Raw genomic sequence first — 26381 nt, forward strand, 5'->3', positions numbered from 1 at the left:
CATTGCCAAGTTGAAGATGGCATGACAAATCCATAAGGAGTAGGCAAGACCGCAGGCTGACAGGCCCGGCACCGCAGGCTAGTTTAACATTATAAAAAAGGTTCCGTCAGTAACATAAAGCAATAGGAGAAATAAGAACCCTAAAATGCAATTCTTCAAACCAATCCTGCACCAGCAGTACTATAAGCAAGATGATTGGATGGGAGGATAGGCTAGTGTTCCTCAGTACATCTTCCTAAGAGCAAGTGCACAGGAAGCCACACTAGTAAACACAGCAGGATATCAATGAAGTGCACAGGAAGCCACACTGGTAAACACAGCAGGATATCAATGAAGTGCACTGGAAGCCACACTAGTAAACACAGCAGGATATCAATGAAGTGCACAGGAAGCCACACTAGTAAACACAGCAGGATATCAATGAAGTGCACAGGAAGCCACACTAGTAAACACAGCAGGATATCAATGAAGTGCACAGGAAGCCACACTAGTAAACACAGCAGGACATCAGGAACATTCTAATTATCTAGGTAGTGCACATTCATCCTCTCCACACAATTAAAAGCATTGGATAATTGGTGTAAGCATGGGAGTATCCCCCATTTTTCTTACACTAGTCAGTCCCTTTAAACATCCATGAAGGGAAGTGAACAAGTGCACACTTAGCGAAGCATGTGAAAGAATTGGGACATAGACAACAGCTACAAGCTGACGCTGAAGTACACACACACACCTCCGAATAAGTGCTGGGACCAGAGTTACTCACTCTCCAATAGCCAATATGGCCATGTAAGTCTATTGCTTCAAATATTAACTAGAACCAACTGCATACAGTCACCTACTATGGGTGGTCTTCACTGACAGTGTCAAAGGCCTCAGCCTAGTCCACTGAATATTGAGTCACTAGTCTAGACCGGGCCGATGGATCACTTCAGTATCACTGGTATCATGGCATGGACCACTTCAGTATCACTGGTATCATGGCATGGACCACTTCAGTATCACTGGTATCATGGCATGGACCACTTCAGTATCACGTAGCACTGGTAATCATGGCATTGATCACTTCAGTATCACGTAGCACTGGTATCATGGCATGGACCACTTCAGTATCACTCGTATCATGGCATTGATCACTTCAGTATCACTGGTATCATGGCATGGACCACTTCAGTATCACTGGTATCATGTCATGGACCACTTCAGTATCACTGGTATCATGGCAGACAACTACCAGCACTGACAAGGTCTGTAGTAAAAAAAAAAAAACAACTGGTCCATATTATGTGGAAGTAAACTTGTCAAAAATATATGCAAGTCTCAAAACAAAAAAACAATTTACTTGGCTCCAGTTATTACCGGCAGTAATGTAGACGAATAAGCGGAAAGAGCCCTGTTGCCATTCCTGAGGTACAGCCAAAGCATTTCTGTGTGGTACCACCACTGTTGGACAAACTACCACACACACAGCTTCTCAAATCATCAAATCTTAAAGAAGCATGTCTCTTCACTTGGCAGTTTTGAGCGAGTTCAACCCAGCCAGATATCAAAAGTATGGTAATGGAAAAAGAGAGTATTAGGCCAAGTCCCAATTCTCCACCCTTCTCCCAAAGGGAGCATTTCCAGACTCCACCGTCAAACCATTTAACAAAATGGTGGAAACTCCCTTCAGCCAATGCTTTCATCAACCGAATGCTTTTAAATCCATGACGGGACTGTGCAAATGCAGACATTGGCACAAGGGTGGACAATCGGGACACAGTTACAATAACCTTTATGTAGGCACTTTCCATCCACTTTATATACTCTTTGTAAGCAGTTGCTCCCATCTGGGTCCTATTCACTAAGGTACCAAAACTGAAAAAAAAGGAGGGACCATCTGAACTTGTCCAATAAGAAACGATTGTTTAAGTTTTCCATTGTAAAACATTTTTGCTACAGCGTGGCCTAAAAAGGATCCTGTAAACTGTTCCATTACAAACCAGAGAGGCAGCAGCTGAGCTCAGCAGTCACTCTTCAGACTGGTATTAGAGAATGGTTTAAAGTGGCGTTGCAATGAGAAAACCAAACTATTCCATTATAGCTAGCTAATGCATGCACCATTAAAAAACACCAGATTACTGTGACTCCACTCTGCCTAGTTTCACTGTTATGCTAGGACCAAATTCAACCTCAATTCTGTCTTTCTTTATATGTACAAGTGAGGGGTGTAACAGGGTTAGTAGGCACGTGCCTTGAAAAGCAACCAAAACAATTAGAAACATGATCATAATCCGGAAAAAAAAGTCCATTATTAAAAAATAGAGAATCCAACACAAGAACAAGCGTAATCCAGTCAGATAACCCACGAGTCAGATAACCCACGAGTCAGATAACCCACGAGTCAGATAACCCACGAGTCAGATAACCCACGAGTCAGATAACCCACGAGTCAGATAACCCACGAGTCAGATAACCCACGAGTCAGATAACCCACGAGTCAGATAACCCACGAGTGAAAAACAGATGGGAGGAGAAAGGTCAGACGATGGTGCAGGATGCTGGATTCTCCCCGTTCTGGAATGCCGTCATCACTAAAGGGGGAGTGTTCCATGGGAAACGGAGGGGGTAGAAGGAGACACGGAGGGGCAGGTGGACAGGATGCTGGATTCTCCCTGTTCTGGAATGCTGTCATCACTAAAGGGGGAGTGTTCCATGGGACACGGAAGGGGTAGAAGGAGACATGGAGGGGCAGGTGGACAGGATGCTGGATTCTCCCTGTTCTGGAATGCTGTCATCACTAAAGGGGGAGTGTTCCATGGGACACGGAGGGGGTAGAAGGAGACATGGAGGGGCAGGTGGACAGGATGCTGGATTCTCCCTGTTCTGGAATGCTGTCATCACTAAAGGGGGAGTGTTCCATGGGACACGGAGGGGGTAGAAGGAGACACGGAGGGGCAGGTGGACAGAGACTAAACATCCAGGCAGAAAACAGTCATAACAGACACATGCAGGTTTCTGAAGTGGCATTTTTGGGATGGAGGAAGGGAGTATCCAGGATCAGGTTCAAGGCACAAAACTCCCCGCAAATGAGTGAAACGGGGGAGGAACTATCTTGTCCAAAAAAAAAAAAAATGTTTTCCCGTTGCAAAGGGAAGTTTTTCAAATGTGTGACCTAATGAACACGACCCAAGTTCCCCTGGAGGAAGAGGGTATAGGGCATTGGGTATCCAGGTTCCCCCAGGAGTAGAGGGGTGTCAAACTCATTCCACCGAGGGCCAAGCGGCCAAGGGTTTTTGTTTTTTCCTTTCAATGAAGCTCTAGACATCCAGGTGAGGAGAGTTCTTTACTAATTAGTGACCTTAATTCATCAATCAAGTACAAGGGTGGAGCGAAAATCCATCGTGGAATGAGTTTGACACATGTGGGGTGGAGAGGAGGGGTATCCAGGTTCCCTTCTCAAAGCCTGCTGGTCAGTATCCTGGTCCCAGATCCAGTTTGTGATTTTCTCCTACTCCAGTCACGGTTTTGCACAACGATTCCATAAGGAGTAGGCAAGAGAGCAGAAACAGACTGGCGCCAAGCCCAGCTGGTCAGTGGTCTGGGAGGGTTGGTAAGAGACCAGTGGCTCAGCTGCTCTTGAAAAGCTCAATGCAGTCCTGCAGCAGAGACATGTTGTTCTGTTGTAAGGAGAGAGAACAGAGACATCAGTATCATATCCATAACAACAGGCATTTCACAAGGATTACGGCACAATATATACACATCACGACCACATAACGTCAACCACGACTAGGCTTGGGTGGACTGTCATACTGACTTTGTGCCATACCCGGGGTATTCGGTAATACCGGCACTGAACCGCTGTTTTCAAACCCCACTGAGACTGTGTAAAACGAAGGTTATCAATGCTAACAAGTACATGTAAAATCCCATAAATTACATGTTTTTAATATCCCATCCAAACAAAATGCTAACGAGCGCATTGTAAACATTTAATAGTCTCGGACCTAAACAACTAAAAAATGCTACTCACAGTTCGCTGCACCCACATAACAAATATTACACAGCTCTTGATCCAGGAGTGGATTCTCTGGTGTTAGCAAGCAAAGCTTGATTTTGCAAGAAGCGAACTAGCTACTAAATTAGCAAGCCAAACTGCTGAACATTTATCACATGTTACAACAGTGAACTTAATAGTTGGCAGATATCTAACTGGCAAACATTTAGTAGTGAATTCCCTACCGTAACTAGATCACCTGGAGCATGATGCACAACAGTGAGTGACTCACAAGGCTCAGGTCTCTAGTTGTGAATTCCCTACCGTAACTAGATCACCTGGAGCATGATGCACAACAGTGAGTGACTCACAAGGCTCAGGTCTCTAGTTGTGAATTCCCTACCGTAACTAGATCACCTGGAGCATGATGCACAACAGTGAGTGACTCACACGGCTCAGGTCTCTTGTCGTTGTGTGCTTGTCAGCAAATAACACGTGATTGGAAACTACCAGGAAGCTTCATAAATCAAAAAATAAAAAATATCATGTGACAGGTGAAAATGAAGAAGAACAAAGATCTTTTATCTCCTAACCTATTGCACAAGTTTACTGCAGGTACTGCATTTACTTTAAAAAAAATAGCTATAAAATATTCAAAACGTAATTAAAAAAAAAAACGTCAAGATAAATAGTTTCAACAGTATTGGAAAAACCATCCCATGTCTCTTCCCAAATCCCCAGAATATGGTATATACACGGTATACCGCACAAGCCTAAATCACTGCCACATAACATGAACCTCTAGCAAGGCCAATTTGTAAGTCGCTCTGGATAAGAGCATCTGCTAAATGACTTAAATGTTAAATGTAAAGGCAGTTGACCCCCAACAACAACTGCTCCTTGGATGGCGCTGACGTGTACATGGATTCACGCAGTCCCCCCGACACCTCTATGATTCAGAGGGTTAAATGAGGAAGACATTTCGAATTGAATGCATTCAGTTGTGCAACTCACGAGGTATCCCGTTTCCCAACAACAATGTCGTGTTGTGCTTGGGCCTGGTCTAGCAGGTAAAGCCACCTGTAGCGTGCACATTCAAATAGTTGAAGTCGGAAGTTTACATAGCCAAATACATTTAAACTCGGTTTCACAATTTCTGACATTTAAATCCTAGAAAAAAAACATCCCTGTTTTAGGTCAGTTAGGATCACCACTTTATTTTAAGAATGTAAAATGTTAGAATAATAGTAGAGAGAATGATTTATTTAAGCTTTAATTTATTTCATCACATTCCCAATGAGTCAGAAGTTTTACATCCACTCAATTAGTATTTAGTAGCACTGCCTTTAAATTGTTTAACTTGGGTCAAACATTTCTGGTAGACTTCCACAAGCTTCCCACAATAAGTTGGGTGAATTTTGGCCCATTCGTCCTGATAGAGCTGGTGTAACTGATTCAGGTTTATAGGCCTCCTTGCACGCACAGGCTTTTTCAGTTCTGCCTACAAATGTTCTATAGGATTGAGGTCAGGGCTTTGTGATGGCCACTCCAATACCTTGACTTTGTTGCCCTTAAGCCATAACTTTGGAAGTATGCTGGGGGTGTCATTGTCCATTTGGAAGACCCATTTGCGACCAAGCTTTACCTTCCTGACTGATGTCTTGAGATGTTGCCTCAATATATCCACGTACTTTTCCTGCCTCATGATGCCATCTATTTTGTGAGGTGCACCAGTCCCTCCTGCAGCAAAGCACCCCCACAACATGGTGCTGCCACCCCCGTGCTTCACGATTGGGATGGTGTTCTTTGGCTTGCAAGCCTCCCCTTTTCCCTCCAAACATAACGATGGTCATTATGGCCAAACAGTTCTATTTTTGTTTCATCAGACCAGAGGACATTTCTCCAAAAAGTATGATCTTTATCCCCATGTGCAGTTGCAAACTGTAGTCTGGCTTTTTTTATGGCAGATATGGAACAGTGGCTTCTTCCTTGCTGAGCGGCCTTTCAGGTTATGTCGATATAGGACTCGTTTCACTGTGGATATAGATACTTTTGTACCCGTTTCCTACAGCATCTTCACAAGGTCCTTTACTGTTGTTCTGGGATTGATTTGCACTTTTCGCACCAAAGTGCGTTCATCTCTAGGAGACAGAACGCATCTCCTTCATGAGTGGTATGACGGCTACGTGGTCCCATGGTGTTTATACTTGCGTAATATTGTTGGTACAGATGAATGTGGTACCTTCAGGCGTAGGGAAATTGCTCCCAAGTATGAACCAGACTTGTGGAGGTCTACATTTTTTTTCTGAGGTCTTGACTGAGTTCCTTTGATTTTCCCATGATGTCAAGCAAAGAGGCACTGAGTTTAAAGTTAGGCCTTGAAATACATCCACAGGTACACCTTCAATTGACTCAAATTATTAGCCTATCAGAAGCTTCTAAAGCCATGACATTTTCTGGAATTTTCCAAGCTGTTTAAAGACACAGTCAACTTAGTGTATGTAAACTTCTGACCCACTGGAATTGTGATAGTGAATTATAAGTGAAATAATCTGTCTGTAAACAATTGTAGGAAAAATGACTTGTGTCATGCACAAAGTAGATTTCCTAACAGACTTTCCAAAACTATAGTTTGTTCACAAAAAATTTGCGGAGTGGTTGAAAAATGGGTTTTAATGACACCAACCCAAGTGTATGTAAACTGTATCTGCCCAGCAGCTAGCCAGCTAGCAAACGTCCACCGAAATAGCACTTGAAACTATTACACTCAACTGAACGACTTGATTAGTGTAGTGTTAGCTAGCTACATAGTTGTCTTTGCTGTCTACGTATCCAAGATAATTGTGTAGTTTAGAGCTGTAGTCTTAGAGTGATTATCTTAATTTACCGAGGTTAGCTAGCCAGCTATTTGTCGTCCTTAACGTAGGAGACTCTGGTGAATAGTGAAAAATGGATATGTAGTGTCAACAACGCAGCCACTGCCAGCTAGCCTACAAAGTCAACAACGCAGCCACTTTAAGATTCTAAACATGATTAGCACATACAACAAACGCACACCGTGTGGCCGCTGCCACCCTAATCTGGTGAAAAATCCCTCGACTTCTTGGCACTGACAGAAACATGGATCACCACAGATAACACTGCTACTCCTACTGCTCTCTCTTCGTCCGCCCACGTGTTCCGGACACCCCGAGAGCTTCTGGTCAGGGTTTTAATGACACCAACCCAAGTAGTATGTTCTTCCACTAACCTCATTGCAACTAAACTCCCAACCTTCGCTCTCTCTCCCCCCGCTACTCAAACCTTCTCCAACCTATCTCCTGATTCTGCCTCCCTCACCTTCAACTGGCCGGCTATATACATCAGCGGAAATGGAGGAAAACTGCGGACCTGGCATCCTTTCGCTCCCTCCTCTCTACACACACAATAATGTCTTTCTCCCCAGGTGGCGTGGCCGAATGAGACCATTTCGAACACCAAGTCTGGACTATCTCCTGATTCTAAAACCTCACATGGTCTTTGCCACCTCCTATCATTGCTAATCATCAGACAAAAATCCAGGTGAAATGTCTGGCAAAATGACAATGACCACTCTCTCAGAATGACCTGAACCCAACTAGTCATTCAACTGAGACTGCTCTTCCTGTATCAGGGGCTCTCAAGACCTGCCCGTGAACCATGATCTCCTCTCCACCCTCTCCGAGTTGGGCATCTCTGGTTGACACCTGACAGGTCCATGGCGAGAATCTGTCCTCCTCTCACCACTGAGGGCTCTGTTCTAGGCCCTCTCCTATTCTCGAACACCAAGTTTGGCTCTGTGGTCTCTCCTATCCTGGACAGACAATTAATCTTCTTGGCGTCTGCAACTAACTCACCACCTCAAGCTGACGGTACTGTTCCATGATTTGATCACACAGGAAGCAAAACAACTCATCCAGAACGCCGTCATCCGCTCGGCACAGTGGCACTTGTCATCTCCCGTCTGGATTACTGCAATGCTGTTGGCTGGGCTCCCTGCCTGTGCCATTAAAAGCCCCTACAACTCATCCAACCCAGCCCGTCTAGTGTTCAACCTTCCCAAGTTCTCTCAAGGACGTCACCCCGCTCCTCCGCTCTCTCCACTGGCTTCCAGTTGAAGCTCGCATCCGCTACAAGACCATGGTGCTTGCCTACGGAGCTGTGAGGGGAACGGCACCTCAGTACCTCCAGGCTCTGATCAGGCCCTACACCCAAATAAGGGCACTGCGATCCACCTCTGGCCTGCTCGTCTCCCTACCACTGAGGAAGTACAGTTCCCGCTCAGCCCAGTCAAAACTGTTCGCTGCTCTGGCTCCCCAATGGTGGAACAAACTCCCTCACGACGCCAGGACAGCGGAGTCAATCACCACCTTCCGGAGACACCTGAAACCCCACCTCTTTAAGGAATACTTAGGATAGGATAAAGTAATCCTTCTCACCCCCTCCCCCCCTTAAAATATTTAGATGCACTATTGTAAAGTGGCTGTTCCACTGGATGTCATAAGGTGAATGCACCAATTTGTAAATCGCTCTGGATAAGAGCGTCTGCTAAATGACTTAAATGTAAAATGTAAATGTAAACTTACGACTTCAACTGTATATACACACACACACACACACACACACACACACACACACACACAATAATGTGGGAATGAGTCGCTCTCTCCCCAATACATATAAAATACAGAAAGAAAAAAGGACAATGAGTCTCCAGTCTAACCCACCTTAGCATGCTTAATCTCCAGCTCAGCCATCTCTATTAGATTCTTCCGGAAAGCCACCACTCTCCTGCCCTTAAAACTGGTCAGCTCTGCGAAGAGAACAGCATGCTGTTAACTCACTGTACTGGATTACGTTACAACGTGTTTGCCCCAAACATACAGCCACACTGTGTAAAAAGGCATCTGAATACATAAGGTTCAGTTTGCTCCTAGCAGAACTCCACTAGGTGAAAAGCGAAATGTCTGTGTTCACATGCTCCCTAAAAAGGACCTTTGATTTAAAAATAAATAAAATAGACGAAATAAAAAGGAACAGTTTCCACTGGGAAGCATAGGACAGGCTACACACACACACACACACACACACACACACACACACACACACACACACACACACACACACACACACACACACACACACACACACACACACACACACACACACACACACACACACACACACACACACACACACACACACACACACACACACACACACAGCGTAGCCTAGTGGTTAGAGCATTGGACTTGTAACCAGAAGGTTGCAAGTTCAAACCCCCGAGCTGACAAGGTACAAATTTGTCGTTCTGCCCCTGAACAGGCAGTTAACCCACTGTTCCTAGGCAGTCATTGAAAATAATAAATTGTTCTTAAACGACTTGCCTGGTTAAATAAAGGTAAAATTAAAAACACACACCTCTTTTTCCCGACTCAGAAAGCTTGTTAAACCTCTGCAGACACTGTTGTTGTTGGTCCTCCGCTGCAGCAACAGCTTTACTCTTCAGCCGGGCCTTATCCAGAGCCTTGTTACTGTTCTCATAGTCTGCCTGGGTCCTGGCCCGTCTGTACAACAGGTCCTGACACACACACACACGTTAATAGGGTCGGGTGGTTATCCAGAGCCTTGTTACTGTTCTCATAGTCTGCCTGGGTCCTGGCCCGTCTGTGCAACAGGTCCTGACACACACACACACACACGTTAATAGGGTCGGGTGGTTATCCAGAGCCTTGTTACTGTTCTCATAGTCTGCCTGGGTCCTGGCCCGTCTGTACAACAGGTCCTGACACACACACACACACGTTAATAGGGTCGGGTGGTTATCCAGAGCCTTGTTACTGTTCTCATAGTCTGCCTGGGTCCTGGCCCGTCTGTACAACAGGTCCTGACACACACACGTTAATAGGGTCGGGTGGTTATCCAGAGCCTTGTTACTGTTCTCATAGTCTGCCTGGGTCCTGGCCCGTCTGTACAACAGGTCCTGACACACACACACACGTTAATAGGGTCGGGTGGTTATCCAGAGCCTTGTTACTGTTCTCATAGTCTGCCTGGGTCCTGGCCCGTCTGTGCAACAGGTCCTGACACACACACGTTAATAGGGTCGGGTGGTTATCCAGAGCCTTGCTACTGTTCTCATAGTCTGCCTGGGTCCTGGCCCGTCTGTGCAACAGGTCCACACACACACACACACACACACACACACACACACACACACACACACACACACACACACACACACACACACACACACACAAATAGGGTGGTATCCAGATGTTCATACCGTTTCTGTGCCATACCGGGGTTGATGGTATTACCGAATGTGCACACAACAGGGATTTATTTCAGTACAAATGTTTGTTTTTTTAATTATTATTTTTGGGACGTAAAAAAAACATTACGCAATAGAGATGTTGATCCCGGAGGGGGTTGAATGTCTCTGCTGTGACCAAGAAGATGGATCTTGACATCGAGCCACTTCGCTAGCAAGTTTACAAACCAAATGCATAGCTGGAGTCCTGAGCTTTTATTTATTTGACACATCTTAGGATTTCTATACTTAACTTATGGTTATAAGCAGAAACATCACTGATCTAGTGGTTTTCTATATGTGGTGACAATAAGCTTGTTATTTTCTTGTCCGTGAAATAAGTAATATAAGTAACACGCACACCTATCACGTTTCCAGGTAATATAAGTAACACGCACACCTATCACGTTTCCAGGTAATATAAGTAACACGCACACCTATCACGTTTCCAGGTAATATAAGTAACACGCACACCTATCACGTTTCCAGGTAATATAAGTATAATGCACGCCTATCACGTTTCCAGGTAATATAAGTAACACGCACGCCTATCACGTTTCCAGGTAATATAAGTATAATGCACGCCTATCACGTTTCCAGGTAATATAAGTAACACGCACACCTATCACGTTTCCAGGTAATATAAGTATAACGCACGCCTATCACGTTTCCAGGTAATATAAGTATAATGCACGCCTATCACGTTTCCAGGTAATATAAGTAACACGCACACCTATCACGTTTCCAGGTAATATAAGTAACACGCACACCTATCACGTTTCCAGGTAATATAAGTATAACGCACGCCTATCACGTTTCCAGGTAATATAAGTAACACGCACGCCTATCACGTTTCCAGGTAATATAAGTATAACGCACGCCTATCACGTTTCCAGGTGCATTTAGAATAAAACTATTCAATAGAATGAAATAAACTCCAGCACCCTGGTGTTCGTGGATGTTGCACCAACAGTTGGATGGATCTCATACCAACGGTCAATAGAAGCTCATCGGGGTTTTGGAGAGAGAAACAGACTGGCAGACTAGAGGTGGCTCACCTTGGCTGCCTGGATGTCCCTCATGTAGTAGCGTAGCAGCTCTGTGAGCTTCAGCTCCTGGTCCGACGCCACTCTACCCTCCACTTTCTACAGGCAGGACCAGACGGACAGACAGAACACAGATTTCTATTTATACATCTCTCTCCACCTGGTCACGCCAGAAGAAAGTGGAGGGTAGAGTGATGTCATAAATAAAAATCTGTGTTCTATGACATCACAGGCCCAGCTCTGGAACCAACAGGACCCTGAACAGCTTCTAACCCCCGTTATAAGACTGCCAGTTAGATAGTTAGTCCGGGTAGCTATTGGTTATCTACACTGACCCTCTTTTTAACTTTTTTTTTTAACACATCAAATACACTGCTGCTACTGTCTATTATCTATCCTGCGTGTCTAGTCACTTTACACCTGGCTATATGTACATTTAACATCAATGACCTCGTACCCCTGCAAATGGACTCTGTACTGGTACCCTGGGTATATTGCCAAGTTATCATTACGCATTGTGTATTTATTCCTCATGTTGTTATCTTTCCATTATTTCTCTCTGCATTGTTGTGAAGGGCCTGTAATTAAGCATTGCCCTGTTAGTCTACACCTGTTGTTAAGAAGCCCGTGACAGGTACAGTTTGATTTGAGATGGGACACTACCACCATGGTCAGACACATACAAAATAACACCTTAGCCTTTCGTGAACTAACACTCACACTTGACTTCTCATTCCTAGCCGATGGCTACTTTGAGGAAAAATGTACTTCCTATGACTGAGAAATGTGGTTGTCTCACCTAGATATCTGAAGACGAATACACTAACTTGAAGTCACTCTGGATAAGAGCATCTGCTAGATGACTAATCACTTCACATGTTACACACATATACATATACATATATATACACATATATACACACATACGCATACATACACATATATATATAATGTGTGTATGTGTATATATATATATATAATGTGTGTATGTGTATATATATACGTGTATGTATGTGTGTATATATGTATATATACATACACATACACACATTATATATATATAATGTGTATATGTGTGTATATATACATACATACACACATATATATATATATATATATATATACATACACATATATATATATATATATATATATATATATATATATATACACACACACACACATATATATATATATATATATATATATATATATATATATATATATATACACACACATATATATATATATATATATATATACACACATATATATATATATATACACACACACACACACACACACACACATATATATATATACACACACACACACACACACATATATATATACACACACACACACACACACACATATATATATATATATATATATAAATAAAACAAAGTGAAATACACACAACTCAAAAGCAAAACACAAGTGTTTGTAAATGTATTGCTGACTTCACAAAATTAATTTTGATGAAAATGGACAATAGTTGAGGAGGAGTGCAGAAGATCAGCACTGTGGTTCTTACCCGGAGTTTCTCAAACAGGTCAGATAACTTCTCAAAGTGCCTGAAGGGAACACACAAACCTATAAATAGTTGAGCAAACTTTATTTTTTCATTTGTTTTCTCCTTCTGATACTGGGGTTGTTGGCTTGAGGTAACGACGTCCCCACGCTGTAATACATTTATATTGTTTACTCACTTTTTAAGTGCTGTGTTGTCATCGACAGAGAGACTGCTCAAAGTAGAAGAGATGTGAATGTAATCATCAGCAACATCTGAAACAAAGAGAGAAAACAAGATAATCAACACCCAGTATGGATAACATAGTGGAAGAAGTTGCACCACATATCCTGTTGGTCATCTATGAATGTTAGAACTTCTTAAACCTATCATGTACTCTTAAATCTCGACACGGTACAGCCAGAAGAGGACAGGCCACCCCTCTGAGCCTGGTTCCGCTCTACCCGGTACAGCCAGAAGAGAACAGGGCACCCCTCAGCCTTGTTCTTTGGGGTTTTAGACTGTGTATCTTTAAAAGCACTTTGTGACAACTGCTGATGTAATAAAATGAGGTTTATAAAAATAAATGGGGGGGGGGGGTTGTTCTTATCAATAACAAGAAAGCAAAGAGATATTTCCTATTCATATTTGACAACAGATGTTTGTTGGTGTTGTTATCATAGTCCTACTTTTGTGGGAGCGGGTCATCTTCTCCGCCCTGGCAGTGGATTCTTTGATCTTGGACGAATAATCAAGCAGGAAGGTCTTCTCCTGCTCAAAGAAATCATCTACTTCCTGCAAGAAAAATTATTTCAAAAGCAAGGATTGGAACTGGTTCAGGGAACAGACAAACGGAACCCCGGAAAGAAAGTGATCAATACTGTTCTAGAACAGAACCGTTATTTTAAAAGCATGTAGTTCCACATAAGAAATGGAAACAAAGAGCCTATGCAAAGCCCTCACTGTCACTCAGAAACGTATTCCAGCATCTGCCTGCAAGCTGAAAATCCTGTTTAGACTTCCTTTGTTTTGGTTGGAACCAGTTCACAACTTTATTTTTCTGGTCGAAAAAAAAGAAGAAAAAGTGGTTCTGTTCAGAACAAAAAGTTCCAACCTTCTGCCTAAGATACAGCCACACATACAATGTCATATCTTCATTGTGGATATGAAGGGCCCTGCTCGGCTGAACCGTGACGTTCCGTGTCTCGTTCTTTGAGTCTGCTGCTGTAATGCATTGTATGGTTTTCCTCTATCTAGTTTTTAAATGCATAGCCGACCTCACAAAATGGATTTCCACGTAAATCCACAGTAAAAGCATTGGGCTTGTTTGACATTGAAGCCAATAGTGCAGGCGACTGCTACAATACACCTTACGTTGAAAAATAACTACTCATTACTATCTGTAGATCGGTCAGTCAGCATTTACCCACAACGCATCATGGATTTGATGCGCTCGAAACAGAGCTATTGTATGATATGAGGAGGCCACACCCACCTTTATCCCTGAGATGATGACCTCATCAGCACTCTTCACCATGTTCTTAAAGAAACTCCCAAACGTCTCCTTGGCATTTTTCCTCCGTACGCTCAGCTACACGGACCAATCACAGGAAGGGAAAGGGCTTACTCGGAGACATGACTCAGCTAATGACACCACAGTACAAGTTCGCAAAGTAACATTGATTACGTGAACCGCAAAGTCCCTCTTGTGGAGCCTTTTTTTGTTCCAAATAGGAATGAAGAGGATTCAGCAATAAGTGTCACACAAACAAAACCATCTCAGCTGACACCTAGTTGACTAACAGCTCCCCTGACAGAGAGAATGCACCTCTCCCTACTCCCCCATCTCTCCCGCCTACAGTACCCCCCCCCTACAGTACCGTCTCCCCCTCCTACAGTACCGTCCGTCTCCCCCTCCTACAGTACCGTCCCTGTCTCCCCCTACAGTACCGCCCCCTCCTACAGTACCGTCCCTGTCTCCCCCTACAGTACCGTCTCCCCCCCCCCCCTACAGTACCGCCCCCCTCCCCCCTACAGTACCGCCGCCCCCCTCCTACAGTACCGCCCCCTCCTACACTACAGTCTCCCCTCCTACACTACAGTCTCCCCTCCTACACTACAGTCTCCCCCTCCTACACTACAGTCTCCCCCTCCTACACTACAGTCTCCCCCTCCTACACTACAGTCTCCCCCTCCTACACTACAGTCTCCCCCTCCTACACTACAGTCTCCCCTCCTACACTACAGTCTCCCCCTCCCTCCTACAGTACTGACCAGAGAGTAGTGTTCAGTCGGCACAACATGGAAGAAAATGACTCAAAAACAGAGGTACTATCTGAACTGTCAAATAACAGAACATTCCTTTTCCATTGCAAAATGTTTTTGCTACGGTATGCTCTAATGAACGAGTACACAGTCTTGTTTTCTTGGTTTCCTTCTCCAAGTGTCAAACTCACATCCTGGTCATACTCCAGGAATATCTGGAAGTTTCTGTCCTTGCTCAGGATGGGGTGAGAAGATAGACGCTGCAGAAATACTTCGTGGACTTGAACAGTCTTCTTGAAAACAGCCAGGTACTCACTGGAAGAGAGACGGTAGACAGACAATTACTAACTGACAGAGCTCACAGACCGTTCACCAGAACCTTCCACACAGGAATCATTAAGCACAAGCTTCAAGAGAAACAAATGTATATATTTTTAAATGTGCCAATTAAGCTTTGGACACAATGACAAGGGTGGAAACTCACGCCTCCAACTCCTGCTTCATCTTGGTGTATTCCTCCTTGGTCATGGTGGCTTCTCCCTCGCCCAGTTTATGCATCTTCTCCCTGGGGCTCTCAAAGTCTGGCTTCGGGGGCGCTGGAGGGATCTGGACAGATAGAGAGGAGAGGCGAGTGGATGAGGTTTCTGGTAAGATTTCTTACACCAGCTACCAGCAACCTCCTACCACCCACAGACATAATTCCTGTACGCAGAGCTGTAATAATAAAAACTCAGTTGATAGAGTCGATGCTATTAAAATCACGTGAGCAGACACTAGAGTCCTCTGCACTTTCCCCTTCATCAAATAACATTTATCAGTGGAGGTTGCTGAGGGGAGGACGGCTCTATTATTATTATTATTATTAATATTATTATTATTATTAGGAACGGACTGAATGGAATGGCATCAAACACATGGAAGCCATAGAAACCATGTGTTCGATGTTATTGATACCATTCCACTTCAGCCATTACCACGAGCCCCTCCTCCCCAGTTAAGGTGCCACCAACCTCCTATGATTTACATGTAATGACAGACGGTGAACTTGTGACATGACAGTCAACTATAAATAAGTGGCCTGTGTTTCGTAGACCAGCGATTCTGGTGGGTCACGACCTGCTTTGAACAGGTCACGAGTGCCTGAGCAAAAAATATATATTTTTTTTAATGGAAAATGAAAATAAATACAAAAACAAATATTTGATTTTTCATTAAAAATTATATAACTCAAAAAAAGAAACGTCCTCTCACGATCAACTGCGATTATTTTCAGAAAACTTAACATGTGTACCTGTCCCGCAGGTGTGATGATCAGATGTACCCATACTGTGCAGGTGTTGTTACACGTGGTCTGCCACTGTGAGGACGATCAGCTGTCCGTCCTGTCTTAGGCGCCTCACAGTACGGACATTGCAAATTATTGCCCTGGCCACATCTACAGTCCTCATGCCTCCTTGCAGCATGCCTAAGGCACGTTCACACAGATGAGCAGAGAGCCTGGGCATCTTTGGTTTGGTGTTTTTCATAGTCAGTAGAAAGGCCTCTTTAGTGCCCTAAGTTTTCATAATTGTGACCTTAATTGCCTTCTGTCTGTAAGCTGTTAGTGTCTTAACGACCGTTCCACAGGTGCATGTTCATTAATTGTTTATAGTTCATTGAACAAGCATGGGAAACAGTGTTCAAACCCTTGACCGTGAAGATCTGAAGTTATTTGGATTTTTACAAATTATCTATGAAAGAAAGGGTCCCGAAAAGGGAACGTTTCTTTTTCACACACACACAGGGTTAAGTGGGTGGGTGTTAAGGAGCGTGTTTTGGCAGGTTAAACATTCTTCAGGGATATTGACAAGGAAAGGGGTGGGAATTGTGTTCCCTTGTCATATAGTTGCTACATTTAATATCTATATAGCATCAGTTTTCCTGATTGTATTTTGTCAACAAAAAAATTGCGATGTGAATATTGGGTCGCGACAGACAGACTACTTACGACCTGTTTAAATTTGGGTCCTGATGCAAAACCAGTTGAGAACCACTGATATAGACTACTCAAGTCCCTCCCAATGAGACCAGCGTAGTCTCAAACCAGTGTGTGTGTTTGGTTGATTTAATAGGGCACTCCCAATGAGACCAGCGTAGTCTCAAACCAGTGTGTGTGTTTGGTTGATTTAACAGGGCACTCCCAATGAGACCAGCGTAGTCTCAAACCAGTGTGTGTGTTTGGTTGATTTAATAGGGCACTCACGATGAGCCCAGCGTAGTCTTCAGTTTCAACCAGAGCGTCATGGAGCCAGATAAAGTCCTCATGTTGCCTAGGAACAGAGAAGTCTGGCTTCTGAAAGGAGCTCAGGGTGGTCTGGTGAGACAGACAGACAAGACAATTCAAGTCAATTAAACATTAACATTAAATATAACAATTAAATTAATTAAATTAACAATTAAAGCATTAACAACAAAACAAAAAATGCACACAGAACAAAAAATATGAAAGCAGCATGTAATGTGTTGGTCCCAAGGTTCATGGGGCTCTCGAGTGGTGCCAAGGCACTGCATCTCAGCGCTAGGGGTGTCACTACAGACCCTGGTTCGATTCCAGGCCCTATCACAACCGGTCATGATTGGAGTCCCATAGGGTGGGCGCACAATTGGCCCAGCGTCGTCATTGTCAATAAGAATTTGTTCTTAACTGACTTGTCTAGTTAAATTAAAATGTTCCATTCACACACACACAAAAGAAAACTAATTTCGCTAAAAATTTTACACACAAATTTGTTTACATCCCTGTTAGTGAGCATTTCTCCTTTGCCAAAATAATCCATCCACCTGACAGGTGTGACATATCAAGAAGCTAATTAAACAATACACCGGTCCACCTTATTCTGGGGACAATAAAAGTACACTATCTTTTTTGCAGTTTTGTCACACAACACAATGCCACAAGTGTCTCAAAATGTGATGGACGTCATTTTAGAGAATTTAGCAGTAAGTCCAACTGGCCTCAACAGCAGACCACTTGTATTGCATAGTGTAGGTGAGCGGGTTTGCTGATGTCAACGTTGTGAACAGAGTGCCCCATGGTGGAGGTGGGGTTATGGTATGGGCAGACATAACGTACGGATAACGAACACAATTGCATTTTATCAATGGCAATTTGAACGCACAAAAACACCATGACGAGATCCTGAGGTCCATCATAAGACCCCCCACCCCATTTTTTAAAATATATCTGTGACCAAAAAAATGCACATGTGTATTCCCAGTCACGTGAAATCCATAGATTAGGACCTAATGTATTTATTTCAATTTCTCATATGAACTGTAACGCAGTAAAAATGTATGAAATTGTTGCATGTTGCGTTTATATTTTTTGTTCAGTGTACTTCAGATCAAATAAATCTGAGGGAGAAAGAGGGTTAAATAGTATTTAATACATACCTTGGTGTGGACAGTGAACTTGACTTTGTCTCGTTCGCAGAGTGCATCAGGAATGTCGATGAGTAGAGAGGTGTCGTTGTTAAGGTCCACAGACACAGAGAGGGCCTAAGAGAGGGGAACAGAATCAAGGACAAGGTTTCACAACTACCAGTTGGCAGAATCATTCATCGGTAAAAATATGTTATATATGCTTGTATGTGAGATAGAAAGTCAACTGAATAGCTCTCATCTATACTGTTCCTAGGCTGCCATTGAAAATAAGAATTTGTTCTTAACTGACTTACCTGGTTAAAAAAAAGGTCAAATCAAAAATGTAAAATTTCAAGATGAGGGAATTCACAGGAAGGGAATGCTGTCTGTTATGCTATGTGAGGCCTGGACAACAAGTGTCCTAGACACTACCTATGAGACATGGGAGTAGATTACAGCGGACCATGTCTCAGGGCTACCTAGTCCAAACTCCATAACACATTCTTGAAAACCTTACTGTTGACTACCCATGCACTATTGAATGTGGCCTTAGACAGTACAGGACAGAGTGGAGAGGTGAATACGGGTAGGCCTGACAAACGAAAGCTCTTTTTCACTTTAGAGTGGATTACCAGTAACTCCCATTACTCTTCACTGAATTCAAAGTCCTGTGATATGTGACTCATACTTGGGATTGAATAACTCCAGCTGTTTTCCCAAAACAAGTCAGTCAGGGTTCCCAAGAGTCCGCTAGTGTACGTTTCTACTAGCCTGGTCCCAGATCTGTTGGTGCCATCTTACCACTCCCTATGGTTATTGTTGTCAAGGCTAAATATCTCCCATCTGAACGACTGTTTTTTGTTTGAGTGGGTGAAATCTAATTTGATGAGAAACATTGATAATAAACTTGATCCAGATGTTATGATTCAGAGATACAGGCTAGTTCCGTGTGAATGATCCACAGCCTATTCGTAGTTTCACCATACCACTGCCTGAACTCTGATACTCAGCTTTGCAAAGTCAACAGAAATCAAAGGACTGGAAATTTATTTCCTCTTTAAAGTCTCACAGGAAATGAAAAATAAGGGATTTTTTTTTTTTTTACTAAACCACAGGCCTTTCCAATTCCAAGCAACTCCATATGTAAGCCATCCGAGTTCTCTCTTCAAGGGCCAGGACAATATGCTTTGCACATAACATTGTGATGGATTGTGCACCAAAGAATTTGCAATGCAAAAAGTAAGCTGTTAGTGCCATGTTGCAAGTCCCCCAAAGGCAATGGTTAGCTCATTGGTCTGTGCACCATACTGGAATAATCAAAAGCCATCTAGCCACATATCATTCCAAATATAGTGATTGGGAGGAAACTGCAGGAGCAGAAATTGAACCAGCAAGACTGGTCTGACATTATTGAAGCCAATGCATTGCCCTCTGTGCCATAAAAGCCCAGCTTTTTGTAGAGAGCCTACAATATCAAGCATTTTATGTCAAAACTAAAGTAGCCTAAATTGGTGACTATACAATAAATGCATAATATTGTGAAATTAAATGATGAAGTAGCTAGCTAACGTTAGCTAGCTAGACCAATACCAAAGAAAATGGAATGCTTTCTATACCATCTCTGCTAATAATACTAACGTTTATGCAGTGGTGGGAAACTTACTCAATTCTCATACTTGAGTAAAAGTGAAGATCCCTTAAAAGAAAATGACTCAGGTAAAAGTCACCCAGCTAAATACTACTTGAGAAACTCTAAAAGTATTTGGGTTTTAAATATATTTAAGTATCAGAAGTGAATTGAAGTGCTAAAATGTACTTAAGTAACAAAAGTCAAAAAATCATTTAAAATTCCTTATAGTAAGTAAACCAGACGGCACAATTAGTTTGTATTGACAGCCAGGGGCATGCTCCAAAACTCAGACATCATTTACAAACGAAACATGTGTGATTAGTGAGTCAACCAGAACAGAGGAAGTAGGGATGACCACATGTTCACTTGATAAGTGTGTGAATTGGAACATTTTCCCGTCCAAAGTGTAATGAGTACTTTTGGGTGTCAGGGTAAGTAAAGTGTATGGAGTAAGAAGTACATTATTCTCTTTAGGAATGTAGTGAAGTAAACGTTTCCCAAAAATTTGAATAGTAAAGTACAGATACACACCCCCCCCTCCAAAAAAAGTGGAGAAAAATAGACCCTAGCCTAATAAGTAGTACTTTAAAATATTTGTACTTAAAACTTTACACCACTGGGTTTACCACACCATGGGTTGGCAGGTAGCCTAGTGGTTAGAGCGTTGGCCAAGTAACCAAAAGATAAACAAATTAAAATGTCGTCGTTCTGCCCCAGAACAAGGCAGGGAGGCCAGTCATTGTAAATAAGACTTTGTTCTTATTAATTAACTGATATGCCTAGTTAAATAAAAAGGTTCAATTAAAAAAAAAAAATGTACGTTATAGTTAAGTTAGATAGTGTTTCAGTTCATTAGCTAGCTAAATAACGTACCGTTGTAGAAAGTGAGCCGTCTCATAAACTTCCTTAAAATTGTCTTATCTAACTACAGCTAGCTAGCTAGCTAGCTAGCTAACGTTTCGTTAACCAAATAGCTAACGATAAGACGTTATTCACGTATATCACTCATAACTTACCTTTTCTTTGTCACTATCATCAATGGTAGATGTCATGATTGTTATATAAAATATAAATATATATATATATATATATATATATATATATATATATACAATAAAAACGTACAGATCGTGTGCCACAAATCTATATGAGCTAGCTTCTGAAAACACACCCCGCACCAACTGTCCCAAAACAGATACATCCCGCCCACTGATTCGCACTGATGTTTTTGATTGGACAACGTGTCTGAACGTCAATCAAAATAGTTCGTTGCTTTTTGTTGTTGTTGATTCAACGCACGTGGCATTTAAAACATACCGATACAACAATTAAACATCATAAATTATTACATATTTTAAAAAGGAACTGTATATGGCTACGGAATATGTGCACTTTTCAAACAAGCTTTTTTTTTGGTGTGTGTGGGGGGGGGGCTGTTTCCAGCTACAATATCAACGTTTACTTTGGTTCCATGTCAGGAAAACACGGACCAGTTTCAAAGACACACCTTCAAATGATTTTCTGGACTTGTAGTTTGTTATATCATGTCCCACGCAGGATTTACGTGAGAAAAAAATACAAGCCCCGGCAACCTCTCGCTCTCCGGTAACAAAAATGGCGCGACGTTTGGGAGAGGTAATGACTATCATCTAATTTAATTATTTATTTTCTATCTTCATTAATTGTTTAATGTAACCAAAGCATAACTTCGGCGTTGCCGTCTTGAGTCACTTTAAATACCTAGCTGCAAACGCAAAGATAGAGCACACAGTGGACATTGTCGGATATATTTATTTAACGTTAGCTAGCTGGAATGCTTTTTCATCGGCTGTTGAGATGTGCCCAGCGTGTTGGGGAGTCATCTAGGGTTGTCAGTGGACTCTTCTCCCATTGTACCCGGACCTCCGTGAATACTGTCTCCACGTCCAATGTCTCTCCAGCTCGCAAGAAAAGCAGTCCATACAGTTCCGTGGACAGCGGACGCTACTCCTCACTCTTCAAGTCTGTTGTGTCCCACAGAGTCAGTGCTCAAACTCCGGACATCATAGAGGAGCAAGATGTTCAAATCTACGGACCTGTGATAAAATCGCCAACACCATCTAATCGAAACACAACACCTTCCAAAATGCCTAAAATCCTCCATCCGTTGCTCAACCAAGACCGGGTATTTGATTTTGGCGAAACTGAGCTTGGAGGGGCTCCAGCCAGAATTATCCTACCGAGGGGTCAGGACAGGGGCTCAGTGCCCAGTGTGACCCGTATCCTACAGGAGACTATGTCCCCAGAGCAAAAGTTTTACCTGGAGAGATGGAGGAGGAAGATGATAGCTCAACTAGGAGAGGATGGCTTTAAGGAATACAGTCAGAGTAAGTAGGCAGAACCCTCTGATTCTCAAGTTTTTTTTTTTTAAGGCTGTAAAATATAAATGTTCTACAAATGAGGACATGATACACACCCTGTCATTCAAATGAACCAAATGTTTCTATGTTAGATCTCTTCAGGCAAGGGAAGCTTTTCCATACGGCCGTGGAGAGTGTTCTCCCGTTGACAACAAAGGAGGTACCGGGGGAAGATCCTGAGGAGGTACCAGAGATGCCATCGGAGGTAGAGGGATACATGGAAAGTGTACGCCATGTACTGGAGGACGTTAGGGGAGTGAGAGCCATCGAGAGCCGTGTACAACATGAAAAACTAGGCTATCTGGGGATTGTGGACTGTGTGGCTCTCTACAGGTAAGGATGGTGATGATGGCCACGTTCCAGGCTGACTACATTGCAGACCACTAATAGATGTCTCTCTCAATAACTTGATAGGTGTTCAACATGTCAGCTAACCACATCACATGATGTAGTAATCTGATGTAATTCATTTTCTGCAATGTAGTCGACTCAAACTCTACCTGACCTGTTAGTTTATTTGGCCAACTCATACTTTTATTAATTCTCTCCACTTGTGTGATTTTATTTATTTAATTTAATTTAACTAGGCAGTCAGTTAAGAACAAATTCTTATTTACAATGACGGTCTAGACAAAAGGCCTACTGTGGAGATGGGGGCTGGCATTACAAAGAAAAATATAGGACAAAACACATCACGACAAGGGAGACCACAACACTACATAAAGAGAGACCTAAGACAACAACACAGCAAGGCAGCAACACATAACACAGCACTACATAAAGAGAGACCTAAGACAACAACACAGCATGGCAGCAACACATAACACAGCATGGCAGCAACACATAACACAGCATGGCAGCAACACATAACACAGCAAGGCAGCAACACATAACACAGCATGGCAGCAACACATAACACAGCATGGCAGCAACACATAACACAGCATGGCAGCAACACATAACACAGCATGGCAGCAACACATAACACAGCAAGGCAGCAACACATAACACAGCAAGGCAGCAACACATAACACAGCATGGCAGCAACACATAACACAGCAAGGCAGCAACACATAACACAGCAAGGCAGCAACACATAACACAGCATGGCAGCAACACCACATGACAACAACATGGCAGCAGCACAACATGGTAGCAGAACAAAACATGGTACAAACATTATTTGGCACAGACAACAGCAATATTGTAGAGCCAACAATACATCATGTGAAGCCGCCACAACTGTCAGTAAGAGTGTCCATGATTGAGTCTTTGAATGAAGAGATTGAGATAAAACTGTCCAGTTTGAGTGTTTGTTGCAGCTCGTTCCAGTCACTAGCTGCAGCGAACTGAAAAGAGGAGCAACCCAGGGATGTGTGTGCTTTGGGGACCTTTAAATTAACAGAATGTGACTGGCAGAATAAGCATCAACCAGTGGATGTATACAGAGATGACCAGTTTACAGAGGAGTATAGAGTGCAGTGATGTGTCCTATAAGGAGCATTGGTGGCAAATCTGATGGTGGAATGGTAAAGAACATCTAGCTGCTCGAGAGCACCCTTACCTGCCAATCTAGAAATTATGTCTCCGTAATCTAGTAGGGTAGCCAGATAAAGCCTAGTCCTGGATTATAAAACATTCATGCTCAATGGAGAATCTAAATTGGAAGGGCCCTGAACTAGTTTTAAATCTGTTTCTGGGAAACTAAAGCTCAGCCTTCCTTCCTCAGGGGTGTGCTGTGTGTGATCGATTGGAAGACATCGGAGAGGTCTAAACCTTTCCTCAGCAACACCTACGACAACCCTCTACAGGTGGCAGCCTACGTTGGTGCCTTAAACAACGACGTGAACTACAACTACCAGGTAGGTATGATTTGAGCGAGACCCCCAGTGATGTAGTGGTAAAAAAATATAAAAAAATAGGTGGGTAAATGTTGACCGCAGTTTGTGATGAGTTACAGTAACGCTCCCAGGAACTTAAAATGTATTTTTCAGCAGAAGATGGGTAATCACTCACGCAAAATACAAAAGCTGCGTAAACGGTATTTCCCCTTGTTTACCCTCCACTACACCACTGGAGACCACCATACTCTCTCAGCCTGTTCTAATTCGCTTCCTACCATTCCTCCTTGGCCCTAACCCTTCAATGCTTGCAGTTCTGGGTGCAGTGAAGGAATTTCCAGTTCTGGGTAGGTATAAGCAGTGTAGAGAAGAAGCATTCAGTCCTTTATGTTCTGGGTAGGTATAAGCAGTGTAGAGAAGGAGCATTCAGTTATTTATGTTCTGGGTAGGTATAAGCAGTGTAGAGAAGGACCATTCAGTCCTTTATGTTCTGGGTAGGTATAAGCAGTGTAGAGAAGGAGCATTCAGTTATTTATGTTCTGGGTAGGTATAAGCAGTGTAGAGAAGGAGCATTCAGTTCTTTATGTTCTGGGTAGGTATAAGCAGGTGTAGTGAAAGAACTTCCAGTATGGCTGCCACCTTACAGATTTGCAAACGTCCAAGGGTTAGGGCCAAGGGGGAGGGGCAAGGGTTTGGGCCAAGGGGGAGGGGCACGGAGCAAATTGGGACTGACTGACTCTCTCTGTCTCCGACCATGAAACATGACCATATCTCTTTCCTACGTGCTAAACTATGTGCTTGATTTCCTACATTGCTTACCCCCCTTCCCCCCCTTGTCTCTGCAGGTTGAGAATGGACTGATCGTGGTGGCCTATAAAGATGGTTCCCCAGCCCATCCTCATCGACTGAGCTCAGAACAGGTGCTACAGTACTGGGAGAGATGGCTGGTACGACTGGAGGAGTACACCGAGAGGAGGTGAAGCAGTGGTGTCCTTGCTGCTTGATGTAGCAGATGGGACCTAGAAGTACTCTCACCCCCAGATAGAAGTACTCTCACCCCCAGATAGAAGTTCTCTCACCCCCAGATAGAAGTTCTCTCACCCCCAGATAGAAGTTCTCTCACCCCCAGATAGAAGTTCTCTCACCCCCAGATAGAAGTACTCTCACCCCCAGATAGAAGTACTCTCACCCCCAGATAGAAGTACTCTCACCCCCAGATAGAAGTACTCTCACCCCCAGATAGAAGTACTCTCACCCCCAGATAGAAGTACTCTCACCCCCAGATACAGAAAGTACCTTGTCTTTTCTGACACTCTGTCACATTTGACTGGTGACTTGGACAAAAGAGTGTCACAGTCTGCTCAGAAACAGACAATTTAGCATGTTTTACCCTTGACCTATGACAGTCTTTTTGCGTAATTGCCCGATTTTGAGCTTGACAAGTTTGAAAACATTTCTTATTTTAGTGTAGTGCTGTGTTACCTCAAGGTTGTTTTCAAGCTAGAAAATTCACCACTTACACTGTGTTGAGAATGTTAAATTGTTGTACAGTACAACATTTTGAGTTGTTTTTGCTTTTAAAGTATAAAACATCACATCTGAGGAAATCGAACCACTAGGTGGCAGCATCGGCCTGTGAAAAGTTCAGCAATCAACTAACAAAGGTGAACGAGAGAGATGGTTTCTATTTTTAGTTTTATACAATAAAGCAAATTAAAAGAACAAGCACCCTCCATTTCAGTTATTGAATTAACATTTACCAATCAGATCTCTAAACACAGCACTGATAAAAATGTACTACTGTATTCTACACAGCTTACACTAAAAATGAGCATGGACAAACACAAGCACAACTTAATCTTCACTCGTGTTAAAGGTATTTGAATCACGTGCATTGATAAGATGCACATAAAAGCATCATATATAAAGTTAATCTATACAGTTGATATGTTTTTATTTTATTTAACCAGGTAGG

The 26381-nt window shown here is 42.9% G+C and overlaps 2 protein-coding genes across 2 annotated transcripts; one reads left to right on the forward strand and one right to left on the reverse strand.

The window, feature by feature from the left end:
• Nucleotides 1-2636: 2636 nt before the first annotated feature.
• Nucleotides 2637-21258, reverse strand: LOC124040431 (sorting nexin-5-like). The gene is made up of 13 exons (XM_046357629.1): nt 21183-21258; nt 18567-18671; nt 17377-17487; nt 15619-15740; nt 15326-15449; nt 14365-14460; nt 13559-13664; nt 13069-13144; nt 12894-12933; nt 11369-11455; nt 9419-9578; nt 8725-8810; nt 2637-3659 (listed from the first exon to the last, which is right to left on the reverse strand). Exons 1-13 carry the CDS (start codon nt 21216-21218, stop codon nt 3609-3611), a joined length of 1200 nt encoding a protein of 399 aa, XP_046213585.1. The 5' UTR covers nt 21219-21258; the 3' UTR covers nt 2637-3608.
• Nucleotides 21259-21753: 495 nt separating this feature from the next.
• Nucleotides 21754-26134, forward strand: mgme1 (mitochondrial genome maintenance exonuclease 1). The gene is made up of 4 exons (XM_046357630.1): nt 21754-22532; nt 22658-22898; nt 24295-24427; nt 25252-26134. The coding sequence occupies exons 1-4, from the start codon at nt 21980-21982 to the stop codon at nt 25384-25386; spliced, it is 1062 nt and encodes a 353-aa protein (XP_046213586.1). The 5' UTR covers nt 21754-21979; the 3' UTR covers nt 25387-26134.
• Nucleotides 26135-26381: the final 247 nt, after the last annotated feature.

This window comes from Oncorhynchus gorbuscha, linkage group LG07 (assembly GCF_021184085.1).
Source record: "Oncorhynchus gorbuscha isolate QuinsamMale2020 ecotype Even-year linkage group LG07, OgorEven_v1.0, whole genome shotgun sequence".
Classification (NCBI taxonomy): Eukaryota; Metazoa; Chordata; class Actinopteri; order Salmoniformes; family Salmonidae; genus Oncorhynchus; species Oncorhynchus gorbuscha.

Coding starts and splice junctions, on each gene's coding strand:
- mgme1 (XM_046357630.1), top strand. CDS start 21,980: ATGCTTTTTCATCGGCTGTTGAGATGTGCCCAGCGTGTTGGGGAGTCA. Junction 22,533..22,657: donor CTTTAAGGAATACAGTCAGA/GTAAGTAGGCAG, acceptor TTTCTATGTTAG/ATCTCTTCAGGCAAGGGAAG. Junction 22,899..24,294: donor GACTGTGTGGCTCTCTACAG/GTAAGGATGGTG, acceptor TTCCTTCCTCAG/GGGTGTGCTGTGTGTGATCG.
- LOC124040431 (XM_046357629.1), bottom strand. CDS start 21,218: ATGACATCTACCATTGATGATAGTGACAAAGAAAAG. Junction 17,488..18,566: donor AGTTCACTGTCCACACCAAG/GTATGTATTAAA, acceptor CTGTCTCACCAG/ACCACCCTGAGCTCCTTTCA. Junction 3,660..8,724: donor TGGAGATTAAGCATGCTAAG/GTGGGTTAGACT, acceptor TCCTTACAACAG/AACAACATGTCTCTGCTGCA.